This window comes from Sceloporus undulatus, chromosome 2 (genome assembly GCF_019175285.1).
Source record: "Sceloporus undulatus isolate JIND9_A2432 ecotype Alabama chromosome 2, SceUnd_v1.1, whole genome shotgun sequence".
NCBI classification, from domain to species: Eukaryota; Metazoa; Chordata; class Lepidosauria; order Squamata; family Phrynosomatidae; genus Sceloporus; species Sceloporus undulatus.
The window spans coordinates 300,460,386-300,480,603 of record NC_056523.1 but is presented as its reverse complement, the minus strand read 5'-3'; the positions used below and the strand labels follow the sequence as shown (position 1 = coordinate 300,480,603).

The 20,218-nt window shown below is 42.9% G+C and overlaps 1 protein-coding gene across 1 annotated transcript in view; it reads left to right on the top strand.

The window, feature by feature from the left end:
• Nucleotides 1–1,617, top strand: part of GPX8 (glutathione peroxidase 8 (putative)) — an 8,722-nt gene extending 7,105 nt beyond the window's left edge. Inside the window, exon 3 of the mRNA XM_042447827.1 lies at nt 1,613–1,617. Coding sequence (XP_042303761.1) covers nt 1,613–1,617 — 5 coding nt within the window. The remainder of the gene's footprint in view (nt 1–1,612) is intronic.
• The last annotated feature ends 18,601 nt before the right edge of the window (nt 1,618–20,218 follow it).

Here is a 20,218-nt window from a genome sequence, read left to right as displayed (position 1 = left end):
ATATATATATCATAGAATCATAGAATCATAGAATCATAGAGTTGGAAGAGACCGCAAGGGCCATCCAGTCCAACCCCCTGCCATCAGGAAACAGATCAAAGCATCCCCGACAGATGGCCATCAGCCTCCGTTTGAAGACCTCCAGGAAGGAGACTCCACTACTCGGTGGGAGTTTGTTCCACTGTCGAACAGCCCTTACTGTCAGGAAATTCCTCCTAATGTTGAGGTGGAATCTCTTTTCCTGCAGCTTGCATCCATTGCTCCGGGTCCTAGTCTCTGGAGCAGCAAGAAAACAAGCTCGCTCCCTCCTCAATATGACATCCCTTCAAGTATTAATAGAGCTATCATATCACCTCTTAACCTCTCTTCCCCAGGCTAAACATCCCCAGCTCCCTGAGTCGTTCCTCATAGGGCAAGGTTTCCAGACATTTCACCATTTTAATTGCCCTCCTTTGGACACGCTCCAGTTTCTCAATGTCCTTTTGAATGTGCGCCCAGAACTGGACACAATATCCAGGTGGGGCCTGACCAGAGCAGAATAAAGTGGCACTATTACTTCGCTGGATCTAGATACGATACTTCTATTGATGCAGCCTAAAATCGCATTGGCCTTGTTAGCTGCCGCATCGCACTGTTGACTCATGTTGCAGTGTGGTCTACTTGGACTCCTAGATCCCTTTCACATGTTGTCTCCTTAAGCCAGGTGTCTCCCATCCTAATCTGTGCATTTCATTTTTTCGCCCTAAGTGCAGTACTTACATTTCTCCCTGTTGAAGTTCATTCTTGTTAGCTCTGGCCCAGCTTTCTAGCTATTCAGGTCATTTGAATTTTGATCCTGTCCTCTGGAGTATTAGCTATTCCTCCTAATTTTGGTCATCTGCAAATTTGATAAGTATTCCCCCAATTTTTTCCTCCAAGTCATTGATAAAGATGTTGAAAGTACTGGGCCAAGGACAGAGCCCTGTGGGACCCACTGGTTACTTCTCTCCAGGATGAAAAGGTGCCATTGTTGAGCACCCTTTGGGTTCGGCCGGTCACACCAATACAAATCCACTTAACAGTTGCCTTGTCCAGCCCACATTTTACAAGCTGTTTGTGAGAAATGTCATGGGGAACCCTGTCAAAGGCCTTACTGAAAATATACTATATCCAAGCATTCCCTTCATCTACCAAGCGTGGTAATTTATCAAAGAAAGAGATTAGATTGTCTGGCATGACTTGTTTCTCTGAAACCCATGTTGACATTTTTGTGATTATGGCATTGCCTTCTAGATGTTCACAGACTCTCTGTTGTAATGATCTGCTCCAGATCTTCCTGGATTGATGTCAGACTAACTGGACGATAATGTGTGGGATCCTCTTCTTCCCCTTTTTGAAGATGGGGACAACGTTTGCCCTCCGCCAGTCTGCTGGGACTTCCTGGTCTCCAAGGAGTTTTCAATAGATTAGCATAATGGCTCCGATAGTACATTTGCCAGTTCTTAATACCCTGTATGGAGTTCATCTGGTCCGGAGACTTAAATTCATTTAGATTAATAGGTGTTCCTCTACTATCTCTTTACTTATTCTGTGCTGAAATTCCCCATTCTGTTCTCTGCTCCATTATCCTCAGGTTGAGCACCCTTTGCCTTTTTGAGAAGACGAGGCAAAGAAAGTGTTGAGTAATTCTGCCTTTTCTCTTTCTTCTGTTAGCATTTGCATCTTCTCACGACAGTGGCTCCTACCATTTCCTTCTTCTTCCTTTGCTGCGGACTACCAAAAAAGCCCTTTTTGTTGTTCTTAACCTCTCTAGCAAGCCTGAGTTCATTCTGTGCTTTGGCTTTTCTGACCATACTCTACACTTGCTAGCTATTTGTTTGAATTCCGCTTTGGTATTTCCCCATTTTTCCATTTCTTAACATGTTCCGTTTAAAATTTATATTCAACTGGGGAAGGTTGAACCCTGGAATAAAGACATGTGGCTATGGAGAGTCTGGCTGTACAATAAACAGCAAGTATCCTTGCTAAAAGGAAATGGGTTGTTTTTATCTGTAGTAGCTGTAACTATAAGTAAGGCTACTCCAAAGCACCATGTACTGCTTGTCTAGGCTTTTTGCTATTGCCCAGCATCTTTCCCTCCTTGCAGAAGCACTGCTTCCTTATTAATAAAATTGTTCTTTCTTGGAAAAAAAAAACAGCAGCCTAAATCAATCACAAAATCTATCCAAATGTATAGCAGGAACTAAACCCCACACAAATCAAAGGCAATCTGACGTACTAAATGTGTTCACGGACTTTATATCAATAAAATAAAACAAATGCTGGGAGTATTCTCGTTTCTTGAGAGGGAGATTTGGTAGATGGCAAGTCCCTACTGAAAAAACATACCTATCACTACAACTTCATCACTAATACAACATGTACCTCTTAGTGGGCATGAACAAGAGGCTCTGGAATTTATTTTACTACACAGGCAGGATTCATATGGGTCAGGTGGGGCATCAGATCAACCTGTTCCTAAATCAGGTAGAACTTTAAAAGGAATGCAATTTTTAAAAAATCAGTCACTAAATATAGATCACTGTGGGAAGACCATCAAAGCAGAAGAGAGGAGCCAACAGCCAAGCTGAATCAGTTTTGGATAATTGAACAACTGGAAAACCCAGATAGCAAGGTTTAAGGGGAATTGTAGGAGAACATGTCACTTAATTTTTCCTTTACCTTGTTAGCCGGTTTTCAATCTTGGTTCATTCAGAAACCTGAGAAAATTTAAACATAATAATAACAGAAAAAATAGTCAATGGGAGATTTTGTTGAGAATCAGTATAGCTTTTCAACAAGTGAACGGGCCAAAGTGCGGGAACAGGAAGTAAAAATGTGTCACAGCTTAAATTTTTAAAAAAATCTATAAACAAGACAAAAACACACCATGCTTATAAATGAGTCTTCTAGGGAAAATGCTAATGAAGTGTGCCAAAATAGATTACTGCAATAGGCATTAATTCAGCTTCCTGACATGTCATGCTCAGAAAAATATGTCTTTCAAAACTAAAACAAAACTAAAACAACAACAAAAAACCACAGAAAGAACACTATGGAGCATTTTGATACCTCGTAAGATTGTGGCTACTGTTCTATTTTCCACAGCAACATCAGATTTTCTGTAGTCTGCTCCCAGTTCAAAACAGAGGGCACACCAACAAACAAACAAACACAACAAATAAATAATATCTTATATAGAGGACTCATTAAAAAGTTTGTTCAAGAGAGAAGGTTGTTCATGGATAAAGTGCCTATGTAGAAACACCCAAATGGTTGAGTGTGGAAGAAGAGGTGTGTAGATACGGGAAGGAGAAAAGTTTGGGAATTAAGATACCAGAAAGGCAGCCTCCAGAAAATAAAAGAAGGAAGGGCAAGAAAACCAGTGTAGTGGTCTGAGCATTGGACTAGGACTCTGGAAATCAGAGTTGGATTCCTGCTCAGCCCATGGAACCACTGAGTGGCCTCACTGAGTCACACAAAATCTCAGCCTCAGAAAACCCTGTGATAGCTTCACATTAGGGTTTGCCATAAGTAGGAATAACTTGAAGGTACACTACAAAAACAAGTTCACAAACAGAAGAAATGCTGTTGATTCAAACTGAATTCAAGAAAAGGAGGAGGAGATGCTGGAGGTAATAGAGAACTTATATAAGTATGCAATTATTAAGGAGACTTTTTAATGTAAATATTATATATCAGCATATTTGACGGCTTTCATGTAAACACATTAGACATGAACCCACAAGCTTTACAAAATCTACCTTATATGAAAGAAACATGTTGGCTTCTTCCCTGCAAAGCCACCATATGATTGTAACTGATTGGGTAGGATTTTGTATGACAGCTAAGAGAGCAGCAGATCCAGATAGTTTAAGCTTATATGGTCCTCAACATTGGTAGGTGGGTTGACTGGTTTAAAAACTTCCACAGATGTTTTATAGTGGTGGCACACAGAGATCAGTTCCACAAGCTGCCAAAACTAGATTTCCTCTGTCAAAGATGTTCAATGTTCTTAAGCAACAAGGGGCCCCCCCTGGGACACTGTAGTCCACTTTAAAATTGCTAAGGGCTGCATCCTATGGAAACCTAAACTTTGTATGTAGTTTAGGGAGCCCTGTGGCAGAGATTATCTAATACTCTTCTGTAAAGTGCAAATTTCAGGATTCCACAGGATGTTGCCATGGCAGTTTAACGTGGCATCAGAGAATTATAATTGTGTAGTGTGGAAGGGTCCTTATTCCCTTATCCTAGTATACTCACACAGGAAAAAAGTCTCAAGAACTTAGTCCCTGTACAGACTGGCAAAAAGCACTGGCCTGTGGCAGGTGAGGGTGAGTCGTCCGTACGTTTGAAGTCCTACACCGCTGGCAGGGCATCATTGTGTGGCGTGCGCCAATCTACACGCACACGCCATGATGACACACTTCCGGTTGCAGCCACCCAAATGCAGCATGTGGAGGGGGCATCATGGCGCCCACCACACCTATGACACCCTTCCAGTAGCTGTACAGCCCCTTAGTTCCAAGTAATAGGAAGACCAAGAGTAATTGCATTAACCCTTGAAACCATATATATATATATATTCCAAAAAAGCAAACCTTGATTTTGTTATTTTATATCAGGGACACCATTTCATCACATCATTGTATTTAATGGGACTTGAGCATCCACAGATTTTGGTATCTGTGGGGGTCCCAGAACCAAATCCCAGTGGCTACCAAGGGCCCACTATATTATGTTGTTCTGAGTATTACACTTTATGAGATTTTAATATTTAAAGTGGACCTGTTGTTTTAATTGTAAATTTGAGGTATATAAGCTGCCTTGAGATAAATTTTTAGTTCTGAAATGTGGCATAGAAATCCTTTAAAAAATCTTTAAAATAACAGCAGCAATAATATTTCAAAAACTCTATAAAGAGTTTTACCTCCCTGTCTAAGCTCACTGAAATATCTAATGTACAAGGAATGAAGCTGAATTTTTCTTTGCACCATGTCAAGATATTGGTTATGGTCAATCATATGCACTGTTTTGGATGCACACCATGATGTGTTGAAGTGTTGAGTGTGTCAGGGAGACGGAGAGTAAACCTGTCAGGTGACTGGACTATATCAAATCTAGAATCCTTGCAGTGTTCCCTGAGATGGCAGGCTCATATTTTAGATACCAGATTAAGATGCATCTATTCTCTATAGGGAGTAATGCCCATATCAGCAGAAAAGGGACAGTTCCAATGGTGAGGGTGGTGGAGAAACTGGAAAAGAAGCTGCTCTGCAGTAGCAGAAGATGACACTAGCAGAGAAGCTCATAGGCAACAGCAATAACACGCTTATTGCTAACTCTTGCTCCTATTCTGTAGAAGAAGGTACTGACAAACTGTTTCTCAATGTCTTTTACCTTAAAAACTCTATTAATAGGACAATCCCACAAGACGCAAGAATTATTGCTGGAAGATGAGACTCCCAGGCCAAAAGGCACTCATTCTGCTGCTGGTGGAGAACAAAGGACAAATCCAAATAGTGCTGTGTCTAATGACACAGCTCGACTAACGCCTAAAGGACATTTAGAGGTTGTCTACACTGACCAAAAAAAAAAAAAATCAACTTCACCTTGCATTTTCCTGGTCTACAGTATCCCCACAGTGGCACTAACATTGTTGTGATTGCTGGCTATAAAGCCCTTCACTCTGACTGCTGCTGCCCCATCCCCAACAGAGTCTGAAGCTACATGGCATATATAATAGAAATATGGCATATGGGAAACATGAATCAAGGGAAGTTATAAATTGTAAAAGAAGAAATGGAACATGTAAGTATTGCATTCCTTGATGTGAGCAAACTAAAATGGATAGGAATAGAACATTTACAGTCAGATAATTACAATGTGTTTTACTAATGAAACAACAATCTAAGAAGAAATGGTATGCCATTAACAATGAAGTAAGATGTAGCAAAAGCAGTCAGGGGCTGAAATGCAAACGCTGACCAAGTATCATAAAAATTGTGCAGAAAATCTATTAATATAACTATCAACAGAAGAAGAAATCCAAATATTCTCAGATGCTTTGGCCTAGTTCCACTACTGAACTGCTTTTGCTATCAAGAAGTTGCTTCTAATGTTGAATTGACATTTAAATTCCTGTAATTGAAAACCATTAGACATAATTCTACCCTGTAAAGCAGCAGAGAACAAACCTACACCTTCCTCTTTGTGGCAGCCCTTGAGATATTTAAAGAGTGCAGTTTTGTCACGCCAGAGTCTTCTCTTCACCAAGCTGAACATGCCCAGCCCCTTCAATCTCTTCTCATAGGTTTTGTTCTCCACACTTCTTATAATCCTCGTTGCCCTTCCCTGAACTTGCTCAAACTTGTAACTATATTGTTATAAGAAATGCTATGAAAATTGTCTTCGTTGTGTGTGTGTGTTCCCTTACCATGGCCCTGAATGTACTCTGACTGGAAGCAGCCAAGAGGCTAATCTCACCCGGTCATGTTGCCAAGCTGACATGGACCCAAAAGCGAGCTTTGAAATAGAGATCAATCAGATAGTTTGGGAGCTGCAATAGGGAAAAAATCACATTTCCACAAGACAGGAAGAGGGAGCTGATTTACAGCAGGATGTTTCCTGCACCCAAACTGGAGAGGGCTAATTTACAACTCTATTCCACATCTTTGCAACCTTTACAACCTCTGTATAAATTTGAAAATGGTCTTGAGGGTCCCTGTAGCCGACCCAATAAATTGAGCTAATTAAATTTCCCCTAGAGACTCTTGGTTACAAAATCCTTCTTAAAATAAGGTATCTGGAACGGAACACAGTTCTTCAGATGAGGTCTGACCTGTGCAGAAAGCAGGGGGACTATGTGGTTTTTATTGTGGTTTTATTGTGCAATTGGTTATGTTGTTTGATGGTTTTGTATGTATATCCATTTGCTGTTAACCACTTTGATTCTTAGAAAAGCGGTATATAAATAAAAATTTGGGTGCAGAAAAAATTTATTTTATTTTTATTTATTATTACTTCTCTCAACCTGGAAACTATGCTTCTGTTAATGCAGGATAAGATAGGATTTGCCTTCTTTGCATCAGACTGCTGCTCAACCTGTGAGCAATAATAAACAAGAGACCTCTTCCACAAGATCTTAGAAATGAAGGGGAAATTTAAACCAAGAGTAGGGGTACTGAATTATCTTTTTCTATATATATATTATAAAATACTTTATTAAACAATTATCAAAAGGGAACACATTATGCAAGAGCAATAAAATAGAAGGACAATGGAAGCAATAAACTGAAGAACTCTGCAGAAGAGATTAAATGATGACTCTTCTGTATAGTTCTCTTGAAAGAAGAGTTGCTTCCCCCACCCCCTAGAACTTACAGTTATAGAAAATAAAGTGTAAACAGTTCTGAAAGCACTTAGAAGAGATAAATTACCAGAAGCATATATGGCTTATTAATTTAGTTGTTTCACGCTATAGAGATAGAATTCATCAAAATTCTAACTAACATTTCTCAACAAATATGTGAAACAAAACCATGTCCCCAGACTGGAAATATTCAATGCACATTTCAGTCACAAAGAAGGTACTGTAGTAACCGTCAAACTATTGCATTAATCTCCCATGCAAGCAAAGTGATACTCAACATTTTACATGAAAGACTTTTACCATATATGAAGGAAGAAATGCCAGATGCCCAAGATGGATTCTGAAAAGAAGAGCCAGGAAAGATCATATTATAAACATATACAATGTATCACATAATTCAGAAGAAGATCAACCTACAATTTATTGTTGTGCAACTTCAAGTCAGTACAGACTCATGGCGACCCTACTAGTGAGTTTTCTTAACAAGATTTTCTCAGCCTTCCTCTGAGGCTGAAGTGAGTGAAAGCAGTAAGAAAAGAAGAAGACCACATTACAAGTGGATGGATTCAGTCAAGAAAGCAAAAGTGGGGAAGTTGATGACTGGGGTTCTTGGAGGTCTCTCACAGTCCCTGTAAGTAGAAGCTTTTTTTGACAGATATAACAACAACAACAACAACAACGACAACAACAACAACAACAAGGTATTAAACATACTTTGTGGTAACACATTTTAAAGTTATTTGTTCTTGGCTGTGTTGAGGATAAATTCAGATTTAGGTTACAATCCTATGCATATTATCTGGGAATAAGTCCCACTAAATACAGTGGGGCATTATTCTGAGTAAACACACATAGAATCACACTGTTGAAATATTTCTGATTTTGTAATTATTGCTTCATTTAGTAAGTTGTTCTATCCCAAATGCAGATAAAATCATTGCTGATTAAGCGGGAGTGAATCAATGCTGATGAAGAGGGGAAGAATTAAAAATATGAATACACTGAGGCCACAATCTCATGGCTCTAGTTAATCTGTGGAAGTGACACTTCTCAAGCTTCCTTGCTTGTATATGATTGAATGCCTTGTGTTTTGTTCACGTCCATGCTACACTTAGATGTCACATTTAATCAGCTATTGAGTAATTCCTATTTATTGCTTTGGGCGACATTCAGTTCCTTGCCTTTCAGAACACACCCTGAATTAAACAGCTTTAAATACTGCAGCAGAAATATAAAATGTTACAGTTATTACTCTGCTGAGCTGGTTTCCAGATTCTTTTTGCTCTTCCTACTGACATTGACATTTCAAGTAGGATAACTTAAAGGGGGAAATGTCTGAATCATGAGTTCTGATGAGGGAACTGGCAAATTTCGTTCACAACTGTGTTGCTACAATAGATTGGAAAAATCCCTTTACTACAGCTCCTCAAATTCCCAAACCGGCCCAGTTAGTGACCATGTTGGTTAGGGGATTTGGGGAGCTGTAATTCAGAAAGCCATTTTCCCAGGCTCTGGTTGATATAACGACATAGCTATATTTAAAATTTCTTCCAGCTTCTTCTTACTGTGCTGTTATTGCTTTCCAAGAATGTGTCCCTTCTCGCCCTTAAGTTTTTAATTGCTGGTTAAGAATGCCTTGTGATGGGGTCTAAGGGTCAGGTGCAAGGTCAGTGCTACTCAAAATGGTGGACCATGCACGAGTGCTGGTCTATGAACTATCAGCTGCTGTTACCTGGAGAGTTTCCAGGAAAGAGGGAAACAATTGAATCCAAGGGGCACAAATATGTTACTGGTCCCTGGCGCACTGGAGGAAAAACTGCTGGTCCCTCATAGCTTAAAAAACACTGCTGTAGCTCATAGCAGTGATGGTGGGTGGAATTGCCATTGGGCAAGCTGAACTTGAAACTGTAAGCACATTACTTATGCTACAAATGTTTGGCTAATGGAACAAATGTTAGCAAAGTGTCTCTTGAGTGCTAAAAGCACTCAGACTTTAGTTAATTGGTATCAATTAAAGTAATAGAACTCAGGCAAACTGCAATGCAAAACAAGATGGAGAGACTGCAAAGAAGTCTGCCTTCCTGTACATCAGAGTTCCAAAGAGGAATATTATAAAGCTAAATTACAATATACAGTTTAATCTAACTTAATCTTAACATGACTGTACAAGAGTCAGAGTACAGTGGGCCCTTCCCTTATGCAGGGATCCGTTCCGCCCCCCCCCCCCGCATAAGGGGAATTCCGTATATGCTCAAGCTTCATTTAAATGAATGGGGCTCATGCATGTAGCAGTGTGGTGGTGCATGCATAGCAGGTGCGTGCGCCATTATCCCTTATGGGGCACGCTGCACCACCCCTTTTCCCAGCTAAAAGCCGCATAAGGCGTGCCCGCATATGACGCAGGTGCACTCTATAGATGCTAGAACAATTATGCTGTGCCCAGAGATTGGAAACGATAGGGGCAAAACAGACCGGCATAATACGCTGGCTTCGGGGTGACATGGGGGCATGGCATTTACATGATGCATGTCCCAATGCCATTCCTAAGCTGGCTTCATACCGTCTGCCTGCCCCAGACAGTGGGCAGTGTTGTGGCACTCCAGTGGTGCTGTGTTGATATGCTGCACGTTGCAGGAGTGCTGAAAAGGTGCTGCCACAGCAGAAAGGATGGCTTTTTTCTGCCCCCAAAAGGAGTGGCATTTTGCCTCTTCTTTTTAGGCTGGAAAAAGGCCAGATTGGGGCCACAGCGTGGTGGTTGCTGCAGCCCCGATCTGGCAATCAAAAGAGTGGCATCAAGCTGCCACTTTAGAGCCGTCTTTACCATCCCTTACTTTTTACCATATCCCTGGGGGGAAAAGTCTTTGAAAACTCTAGCATCCCATTTTTCTGCATGTGGAATTGGTTGTGTTCTGGACAAGAGATGAACCATTCACAAAACCCAATTTAATATATCAGAGTAGCTAGAAGGTAATTTCACATTGTCTTTGCCAGGTTAAAACAAACACATCTGCTTATTTAAATTGGCATTTGGACAGTTAGCTTAAGGACTGGGTGCTGCAAACAATCTGTCCTTACAATAGACAATGTGAGATCAAGCACAGTTTTTTTTGGCACATTTCTTTCCAAGTCTGCAGATGTACTCACCACCATAGATGAAATGAAGTTGACTGACCTGACTAGCCTCATGTTTCACTGACATATATTGCTTCATATTTTCTTGATACTTGAAATGTATATGGGAGGTGCCATTGATGTACAGATACTTTCCAATATTTTCTAGTTAACTTTAAATACTTTCGCAGCAATCTGATTTTTTAGGTAATTAGAACACACTTGGAGTTTGAGATTTTAGATGCCAGTCATTGTATTAGACATTTCTCCTAGAGGAGGCCCCAACTGCCTCACCTAGCCTTCAAGAGCGCTGTCCGGGAAAGCGGCCAGCAGCTGATAACAAGCCCACGAGAATGAAAATACAGGCAAAATAGCACAACACAGCATATGTAATACATCATGTCTTGAACTTCAGACTTACAAAAGGGAAAACACAATGTAGAGTTCCAAAAACAAGATCTGTAGCCAGTCCGGGTTCAAGCCAAAGGGTCAAACAATCAGCGTAGTCAAGCAGTCCAAAAGGGTCAAGGGTTCCAGCACACAGAATGGTCAGTCCAAAGGTCCAATCCAGAAAGTCCACAAGAGAGTCCGCAAACAAGTTGGTTTCACCAGGGAAATCAGTTAAGCTCTGACAAAGGCTTTGGCATTTCTCCCAAACTTCTATCTCCAGCTCTCATTGATGCAGCTGATCTCTAATTGCTTGGCGTTTCATACAAAGCCTCTGAGACCGTCACAGCCCCACCCTTTCAGATCTTCTTTGGCTATATGAAGGCATGGGTAAGTTATCCTTTTCCTCCTCTTCCTCAATGTCAAGGTTACTAGGGGGCTTTGCTGTCTTGATGCTGGGCTCCTGACCATCCTCTTTGTCACCAGTCTCTACTGGCACTATCAGAGCAGAACTAGGGCCAGGCTCAGGATTAGACTCCTCCACCTCTCTTTCCTCTTCTGGGTCCTTAACCAGGCTGGCCATGAGAAGCATAACCATTGGCTTTTGAATATATTTGGTCTGACCCCCTTGCCCCCAGATCATCAGGGCCTGGGTTTGAAGCAGGTTGTGTTGGATGTTTACACCATGGTACTTTTTTAGTCATAGCTTGAGATACTATTCTGAAAGTTTAAAACATGACGTACTCGCGATTTAAATCTAGTAATCAGATCAGATAGCCCATAGTCATCACTCCACCACATGTATCTGAGGAAGTAGGCTCAAATCTGCAAAAGTTAATGCTGCCAACTTCTACCTTTGCATACTGATTTTCCAGACTAACAGAGCTATGGTCATTATCACATTAGGTTAGCAAGGGAAGGAACTTAAGTCCTTAGCGAGTCCGAATGTGTGCTAAGGGGAGTTCATTGTAGATTCACTGGGTGGTGGCAGCTTGACTAGAGGATCTCAAGTAGGGTTGCCATAACTGTCTACCTCCAAACTGGGACAAATGGGGAAAATGTAGGACAAATGTAGGACAAAATTTGCCGCCCCCCCAAATGTAGGGCATATTTTGTAAATGGAGGACACAAACAACTAAAAAACAAAAAATTAATAAATTCGAAAAGCATTAATATAAACAGCGGGAAGCCTTCTTGGAGGCGGAAGATGGTCCTCCGCCTCAGAGAAGGTTTCCCCAGCCGGGCTAGGCTCCAAGAAGAGAGGCTGCGACAGCTCGGCAAGAAGCCTTCTCAGAGGCGGAGCCGCACAGGGCCTAGTCAGTGGGCTTGGCTCAGAGGAGGAAGCCGCGTGGCTGTGGCCTCCTCCTCTGGAGCCTAGCCCACTGGCTAGGCCCTGTGCAGCTCCTCCCTGAGCCCTCCTTCCCAGCAAGGCCAAGCATGGCAGCTAGGCCTTGCATTACTAAGAGGGAGGAGGTGTGACCGGGAGTTCTGGGATGGCTGCCATACCCGGGACAGGATGTTCCAGACGGTTGAAAAACCGTGAATGTCCCGCCTGGAACTGGGATATGGCAAGCTTAATCTCAAGGGGTATCATTCCACTCAGCAGGGAATGGAAACAGAGAACCAGGAGACTCTAGGGGAAATTAAAGGGATCCACTGGGTCTAAGGGCCAAGAACAGGGCAGCTGCTTGGACCCCAGGGATCATCACAGACACGCACGCCTGGATGCGCACCGTCATTCAAGTCAATGGGGCTTGGATATGTGTGATTTTCTGGTTTTGTGGGGGGGGGGGGAGGTTCCGTAATCGATCCCCCATGAATCGGGAGGGATGACTATATTTACTTTTAAGAGCCTGTGTGGTACAGTGGGCCCTTGGTATCTGCTGGGGTTTGGTTCCAGGATCCCCTATGGATACCAAAAGCCATGGATGCTCAAGTTCCATTAAATATAATGGCATAATAAAATGGTGTAAAATGACAAATCAAGGTATATTTTTAAAGTATTTTCAAGCCGTGGATGCTTGAATCCATGCATTAAAAAAATCTATGATTAAGGAGGGCTGACTGTATAGTGGTTTGGGGATTGGACTATGACTCTGGAACTCAGTGTTTGATTTCCTTTTCAACCATGGAAATCCACTGGGTGACCTTGGGTGAGTCATGCACTCTTAGCCCTAGAAAACCTCATGATAGGTTCCCCTTAGGGACACCATAAGCTGGAAATGACTTGAAGGCACACTACAACAAATAATAAATTACTTTTAACAACTATATACAAAGAACCATATTCTAACATTTATAATCTTGCAATGCTCATCACGGGGGGGGGGGGGGGTGCTGCTTGTTATGGCCCATCCACCTCCATAGGTGTTCGATCCAGTAGCTGTGGGTGTATATGGAGGCATAAAGGTCTGTCAGCCAGCAATATAACAGTGCATTTGGTTTCTTGCCAATCCATCAGTGCTTATATTGCAGGAAGGGAGGAAATATGGGCTGTTAGGGAGGTGGCATGCTGTACAAGCTTTTAGCTTTGCACTGTTGGGAGTGATAAATGCTCCCCTGTGAGCATCTTGATCACAAGAGAGAAATGTAGCATACTCCAGCATTCTCTCTGATCTGATAGACTGCTGGTAGGACTTCTGGTAGGACAGCAACCTGTGAGCCAGTGTGGTATAGTGGTTTCAGTGTTGGGAGTACAACTCTGGAGACTAGTGTTTGATCCCTAGCTCAGTTGTGAAACCTCTCAGCCTCAGGGGAAGGCAATGGCAAACCTGCAAACAATGTGCCCAGAAAACCATGTGATAGGTTTGCCGTAACTTGAAAAGACATCAAGGCACACAACAACAACAACAACAAAGGGGGGCATTCTATCCACCAATGCTCTGATTGTCCTTGGAGAAGTTGGTCTTTTCCCTTCTTCCTTGTTCTGTGTGCTGTGCTCTGTCTGCTGCACAAGGGGATGTAGTGGCCTTCTTCCCTTTCTTTCTAAAGTTTTGGAACGGGTTGTTTAATCTTGCTGTCTTGAGTTTCTTGAAGCCAACTCCATTCTTGATCCCTTTCAGTCTGGTTTCCGCCCTAGGCATTCCACAGAGACAGCTCTCACTAAGATCTCCTATGACCTTTTACAGGCCAAGGCTAATGGCCTTTACTCTGTTCTCATCCTTCTTGATCTGTCTGCAGCCTTTGACACCGTTGATCACTGTCTCCTAGTTGACATACTTTCTGACCTTGGGTTCTCAGACTCTGTTCTTGACTGGTTTAGATCTTATTTGTCTGGCAGATCTTTTGCAGTAGTTGCAGGTGGTCAAACTTCTTCTCCTGTTCCCTTATCTGATGGAGTTCCCCAGGGCTCTGTTCTGGGTCCCCTTCTGTTTTCTCTCTACACACTGCCCTTAGGTAAACTCATTAGCTCTTTTGGTTTTTCCTACCATCTGTATGCCGATGACACCCATGGTCAGGAATACTAAAAGAGAAGGGAGTTCAAGATGGATGGGAGTTTCTCAAAAGGGAGATACTGAAGGCACAAATTAAAACAGTTCCAGTGAGAAAGAAAAATTGGGAGGTGTTGCAAGAACCCAGGATGGATGACAAAGGAACTTTCAGCTCAGCTAAATTTTAAAAGGAACATGTATAAGAAATGGAAAAATGGGGAAATCACCAAAGAGGAATTTAAACAATAAACAATAGCTAGCAAGTGTAGAGATATGGTCAGAAAAGCCAAAGCACAGAATGAACTCAGGCTTGCTAGAGAGGTTAAGAACAACAAAAGGGCTTTTATGGATATGTCCGCAGCAAAAGGAAGAAGAAGGAAACGGTAGGACCAGTGCGTGGAGAAGATGGCAAAATGCTAACAGAAGACAGAGAAAAGGCAGAAACTCAACACTTTCTTTGCCTCAGTCTTCTCAGAAAAGGCAAAGGGTGCTCAACCTGGGATAATGGAGCAGAGAACAGAATAGGGGAATTTCAGCACAAAATAAGTAAAGAGATAGTACAGGAATACCTGATTAACCTAAATGAATTTAAGTCCCAGGACCAGATGAGCTACATCCAAGGGTATTAAAAGAACTGGCAAATGTAATATCGGAGCCATTGGCAATAATCTTTGAGGACTCCTGGAGAAAGAGGAAAATCCCAGCAGATGGAGGAGGGCAAACGTTGTCCCCATCTTCAAAAAGGGGAAGAAAGAGGATCCCAACAATTATCATCCAGTTAGTCTGACATCAATACCAGGAAAGATTCTAGAGCAGATCATTAAACAGAGAATCGGTGAACATCTAGAGGCAATGCCATAATCACAAAAAGTCAACAGGGTTTCAGAGAAACATCATGCCAGACAAATCTAATCTCTTTTTTGATAAATTACCAGCTGTTAGATGAAGGGAATGCTGTGGATAAATAATCTTGATTTCAGTAAGGCCTTTGACAGGTTCCCCTGACATTCCTTCGCAAACAAGCTTGTAAAATGTGGGCTAGACAAGGCAACTGTTAAGTGGATTTGTAACTGGTTGACCGGACGAACCCAAAGGGTGCTCAACAATGGCACCTTTTCATCCTGGAGAGAAGTGACCAGTGGGTGTCCACAGGGCTCTGTCCTGGCCCAGTACGGTTCAACATCTTTATCAATGACTTGGAGGAAAAAATTGGGGGCATACTTATCAAATTTGCAGATGACACTAAATTAGGAGGAAGCTAATACTCCAGAGGACAGAGCAAAATTCAAAATGACCTGAATAGACTAGAAAGCTGGGCCAGAGCTAACAGAATGAACTTCAACAGGGAGAAATGTAAGGTACTGCACTTAGGGCGAAAAAATGAAATGCACAGATATAGGATGGAGACACCTGGCTTAAGGAGACAACATGTGAAAGGGATCTAGGAGTCCAAGTAGACCACAAGCTGAACATGAGTCAACATGCAATGCGGCAGCTAACAAGGCCAATGCGATTTTAGGCTGCATCAATAGAAGTATAGTGTCAGATCAAGGGAAGTAATAGTGCCACTATATCTGCTCTGGTCAGGCCCCACCTAGATATTGTGTCCAGTTCTGGATGCCACAATTCAAAAAGGACATTGAGAAACTGGAGCGTGTCTAAAGGAGGGCGACTAAAATGGAAAGGTCTGGAAACCATGTCCTATGAGGAACGCCTTAGGGAGCTGGGTATGTTTAGCCTGGAGAAAAGAAGGTTAAGAGGCGATATGATAGCCCAATTTAAATATTTGAAGGGATGTCATATTGAGGAGGGAGCAAGCTTGTTTTCTCTGCTGCCCAGAGACTAGGACCCGGAGCAATGGATGCAAGCTGCAGGAAAAGGATTCCACCTCAACATTAGGAGGAATTTCGGACAGAAGGGCTGTTCGACAGTGGAACAAACTCCCACAGAGTATAGTGAGTCTCCTTCCTTGGAGGTCTTCAAACGAGGCTGGATGGCCATCTGTCGGGATGCTTTGATTGTGATTTCCTGCAGGGCAGGGGGGGGGACTGGATGGCCCTTGCGGTCTCTTCCAACTCTATGATTCTATGATTCTATGTATGTTTTCTGCCCCTGATCTTTCTCCAAGGGTTGAACAGCATGTTTCGTCTTGTCTCACAGCTGTCTCGCAGTGGATGTGCCATCGGCGTTTGAAGCTCAACATTCCAAGACGGAGCTCTGTCTTTCCTCCTAAGTCCACCCTTCAACACTCCTTTTCTGTCTCTGTGAACAACATTTCTATTCAACCAGTTCCAGCAAGCCCGCAGTCTTGGTTTCATCTTTGATCTTCTCTGTTGTGTAATCGTCTCAGATCCAGACCACAGCCAAGGCCTGTAGATGCTTTTTGTACAACATTGCCAAAATCCGACCATATCTCTCCACCTCTACTGCCAAGATCCTGGTCCATGCCCTAGTGGTCTCACGACTTGAATTACTGTAACATCCTCCTGGCTGGGCTTCCTCTTTCTCACCCTCCGCCTCTAATTTTTGTCCAGCATTCAGCTGCACGCATTATCACATACACCCACCACTCTGACCATATCTCTCCTCCCAATGGGAGGTGCCCGCAGCGTTTGTTCTCCACCTTCAACACTTTGCTTAAACCTCCCTCTCCTCCTGTCCTTTCATCTTTCTCTCCTAATGACTTGGCTAACTATTTCATCTCTAAGATTACCACTATTTCGCTCTGAGATAGTCCCCTCCTGATTCGTCTTCTTCTGCTCTTAATCTTCTTTCGCCTTCCCCTAACAAATCTGTCTTTCCCCTCCCTGCCTCTTTGGATGAACTCTCTACGCTTCTGAACTCTTCCAACCTGCTACCTGTCCTGCTTGATCCTATTCCTACTCGCTTCTAATCTCTATAGCTCCCCCTTTCTGCCCCGCTCCTCCATATCTTCAATCTCCTCTCTCTACAGGCGCCTTCCCCTCGGACTTCAAACGCTCTCATTTCCCCAATTCTGAAAAAAACCTTCTCTGTGACCCCTCCTCTCTGTCTAGCTATCGACGATTTCTCTATTCTTCCCTTCTTTCTAAGGTTTGGAACGGGTTGTCATTCGCGCTGTCTTGAGTTTCTGAAGCCAATTCCATCCTTGATCCCTTTCAGTCTGGCTTCCGCCCAAGGCATCTACTGAGACAGCTCTCCTAAAGATCTCGAATGACCTTTACAGGCCAAGGCTAATGGCCTTACCCTGTTCTCATTCTTCTCGATCTGTCGGCAGCCTTTGACATGTTGATCACGGTCCTTCTAGTTGACATACCTCTGACCTTGGGTTCTCAGACTCTGTTCTCGACTGGTTTAGATCTTACTTGTCTGGCAGATCTTTTGCAGTAGTTTGCAGGGGGTCAGACTTCTTCTCCTGTTCCCTTATCTGTTGGAGTTCCCCAGGGCTCTGTTCTGTCCCCCTTCTGTTTTCTCTCTACACACGTCCTTAGGAAAACTCATTAGCTCTTTTGGCTTTTCCTACCATCTGTATGCCGATGACACCCAGCTGTATCTTTCTGCCCCTGACCTTTCTCCAAGGCTTGAACAGCAAGTCTCATCTTGCCTTACAAGCTGTCTCACAGTGGATGCGCCATCGGCGTTTGAAGCTCAACATGTCCAAGACGGAGCTTCTTGTCTTTCCTCTAAGCCCAAACCTCAACACTCCTTTTCTGTCTCTGTGGACAACATTTCCATTCAACAGCCCCAGCAAGCCCCGCAGTCTTGGTTTATCTTTGACTCTTCTTCTGTCGTGTATCTCAGATCCAGACCACAGCCAAGGCTTGTAGATTCTTTTGTACAATATTGCCAAAATCGACCATATCTCACTGCCTCTACTGCCACAAGACCTGGTCCATGCCCTAGTGATCTCACGACTGGATTACGGTAAGGTCCTCCTGGTGGGCTTCCTTTTCTCACCTCCGTCCTTTAATATCTCTGTCCAGCATTCAGCTGCACGCATTATCACTTCCACCCACCGCTCTGACCACATCCTCCTGTGTTGGCATCCCTTCCTGGCTCCCTCTCTCCTTTCCGCATTCAGTATAAGCTCCCTGTCGACATTCAAAGCCCTCCATGGACGCCCTCTTACTTATCAGACCTTCTTTCTCCTCACACCTTCCCCCAGGGCCCCTCCGTTCTGGTAGTCAAGGTCTGCTGCTCAGCCCAGGATTTTCCTCTGCCCCATCCCGGATTCGCCCCTTTTCACTTGCTGCCCCTCCTCCTGGAACCTTCTTCCTCCACACAAGCAAGAGCCATCACTTTTACACAGCTTCAAAACGGAGCTGAAAACCATCCTATTCAGACAAGCCTTCCCTGCATCGCAATATTGTCGCTTACTATCTGTTCTGTGTTGGCTGTTTATCGATCCATTTCCTGTATTCCTATGTACTGATATGTATTATCCTACTTGTGATTATGTATTTTCCCTGGAAATGATTAAACCATTATGAAGCCTTGCCCTCCCCCAGTCCATCTGCCTTGGCCAGGCCTCGAGGTTGAGAGGAAGCTGGACCTCTTACCCTTTCTCGTCCCACTCCCTTCTCCTTCTGTACATGTCTTTTTTTAGATTGTAAGCCTGAGGGCAGGGAACCGTCTAACTAAAAAGATTGCTGTACATCGCTGTGTAAATTTACAGCGCTTCATAAATAAAGGTTAATAATAATAATAAAGTGTTGGCATCCCTTCACTGGCTCCCCTCCCTTTCCGTTCCGCATTCAGTATAAGCTCCTGCTGTCAACGTTTAAAGCCCTCCATGGACTGGCCCTCCTTACTTACCCAGACTTCTTTCTCCTCACCTTTTCACTAGGGCCCTTCGTTCTGGTAGTCAAGGTCTGCTGTCCCAGCCCAGGATTCCTCTGCCCCATCTAGATTCCACCCTTCATCACACTCGCTGCCCCTCACTCCTGGAACCTCTTCCCCGCGAGCAAGAGCCATCACTTTCTTAACCAGCTTCCAAAAGGAGTTGAAGACCATCCTGTTAGAAAGCGTTCCCAGGCATTGCATAACTGTCACTTGCTATTTGATGTTTCTTTGTTGCCTGTTTTATTGAATCATTTCCAGTATTGCTATGTATTTTATATGTATTACCACTGGAAAGGCCCCTTCCCCACCATCCTCCCTCTCTCCTTTTGTGTCGTGTCTTTAGATGTAAGCCTGAGGGCAGGGAACTGTCCATTAAAAGATTGTATGTACCTTTATAAAAAAGGTTATATAATAATAATAATAAAATAATAATAATATAATAATAATAATGGCCTTCATGTACATGTGAATAATGGGTGATAGCCCTGGGGGCAGAATGCCTTAAAAGCAAATGTGGGCAACATATGGCCAACATGTGGGTGCAGGGAGTTGATAGAGGTCGGAATGTTTCATTTTGGAAAGCGTGATTCCTCCCTTTCTGCAATGGCAAGTAAGATTCTGTGATCAAGTTGTAAACGTTAATGAATGATTACAGAATGCACTCCATTCATCAAGACCTGCTTCAGATTAAAAAAAAAGGTAGGGAAAACAATAGGTTATAAATATTTCAGACTGAAATAAAAAGGTATATGCAGTGTTGGAATTGTATCCTGACGCTTAGGAAAAGTGTGGAAGCAAAAATGAAGTTCTGCTGATCAGTCAGCTGTAAACAGCAGCAGACTATACAATCTCCGAGCCATTTTCTAATCTCATATCTACAATTGGGACCAATATCACGGTACAAGACAAAGCATAATTTTCTATGCCTTTGTTTCTGGCATTGTTCTTACAGAGAAGGAAAAAAGATACATGTCCATTTTACATGCTATGGGCTAGAAGGCATATCTGCTACATTTTATGGGCATGCTTCTAATTTTACACTTCCTTGTGCTGGTTTAGAAGAAGAGTCACATGGCTG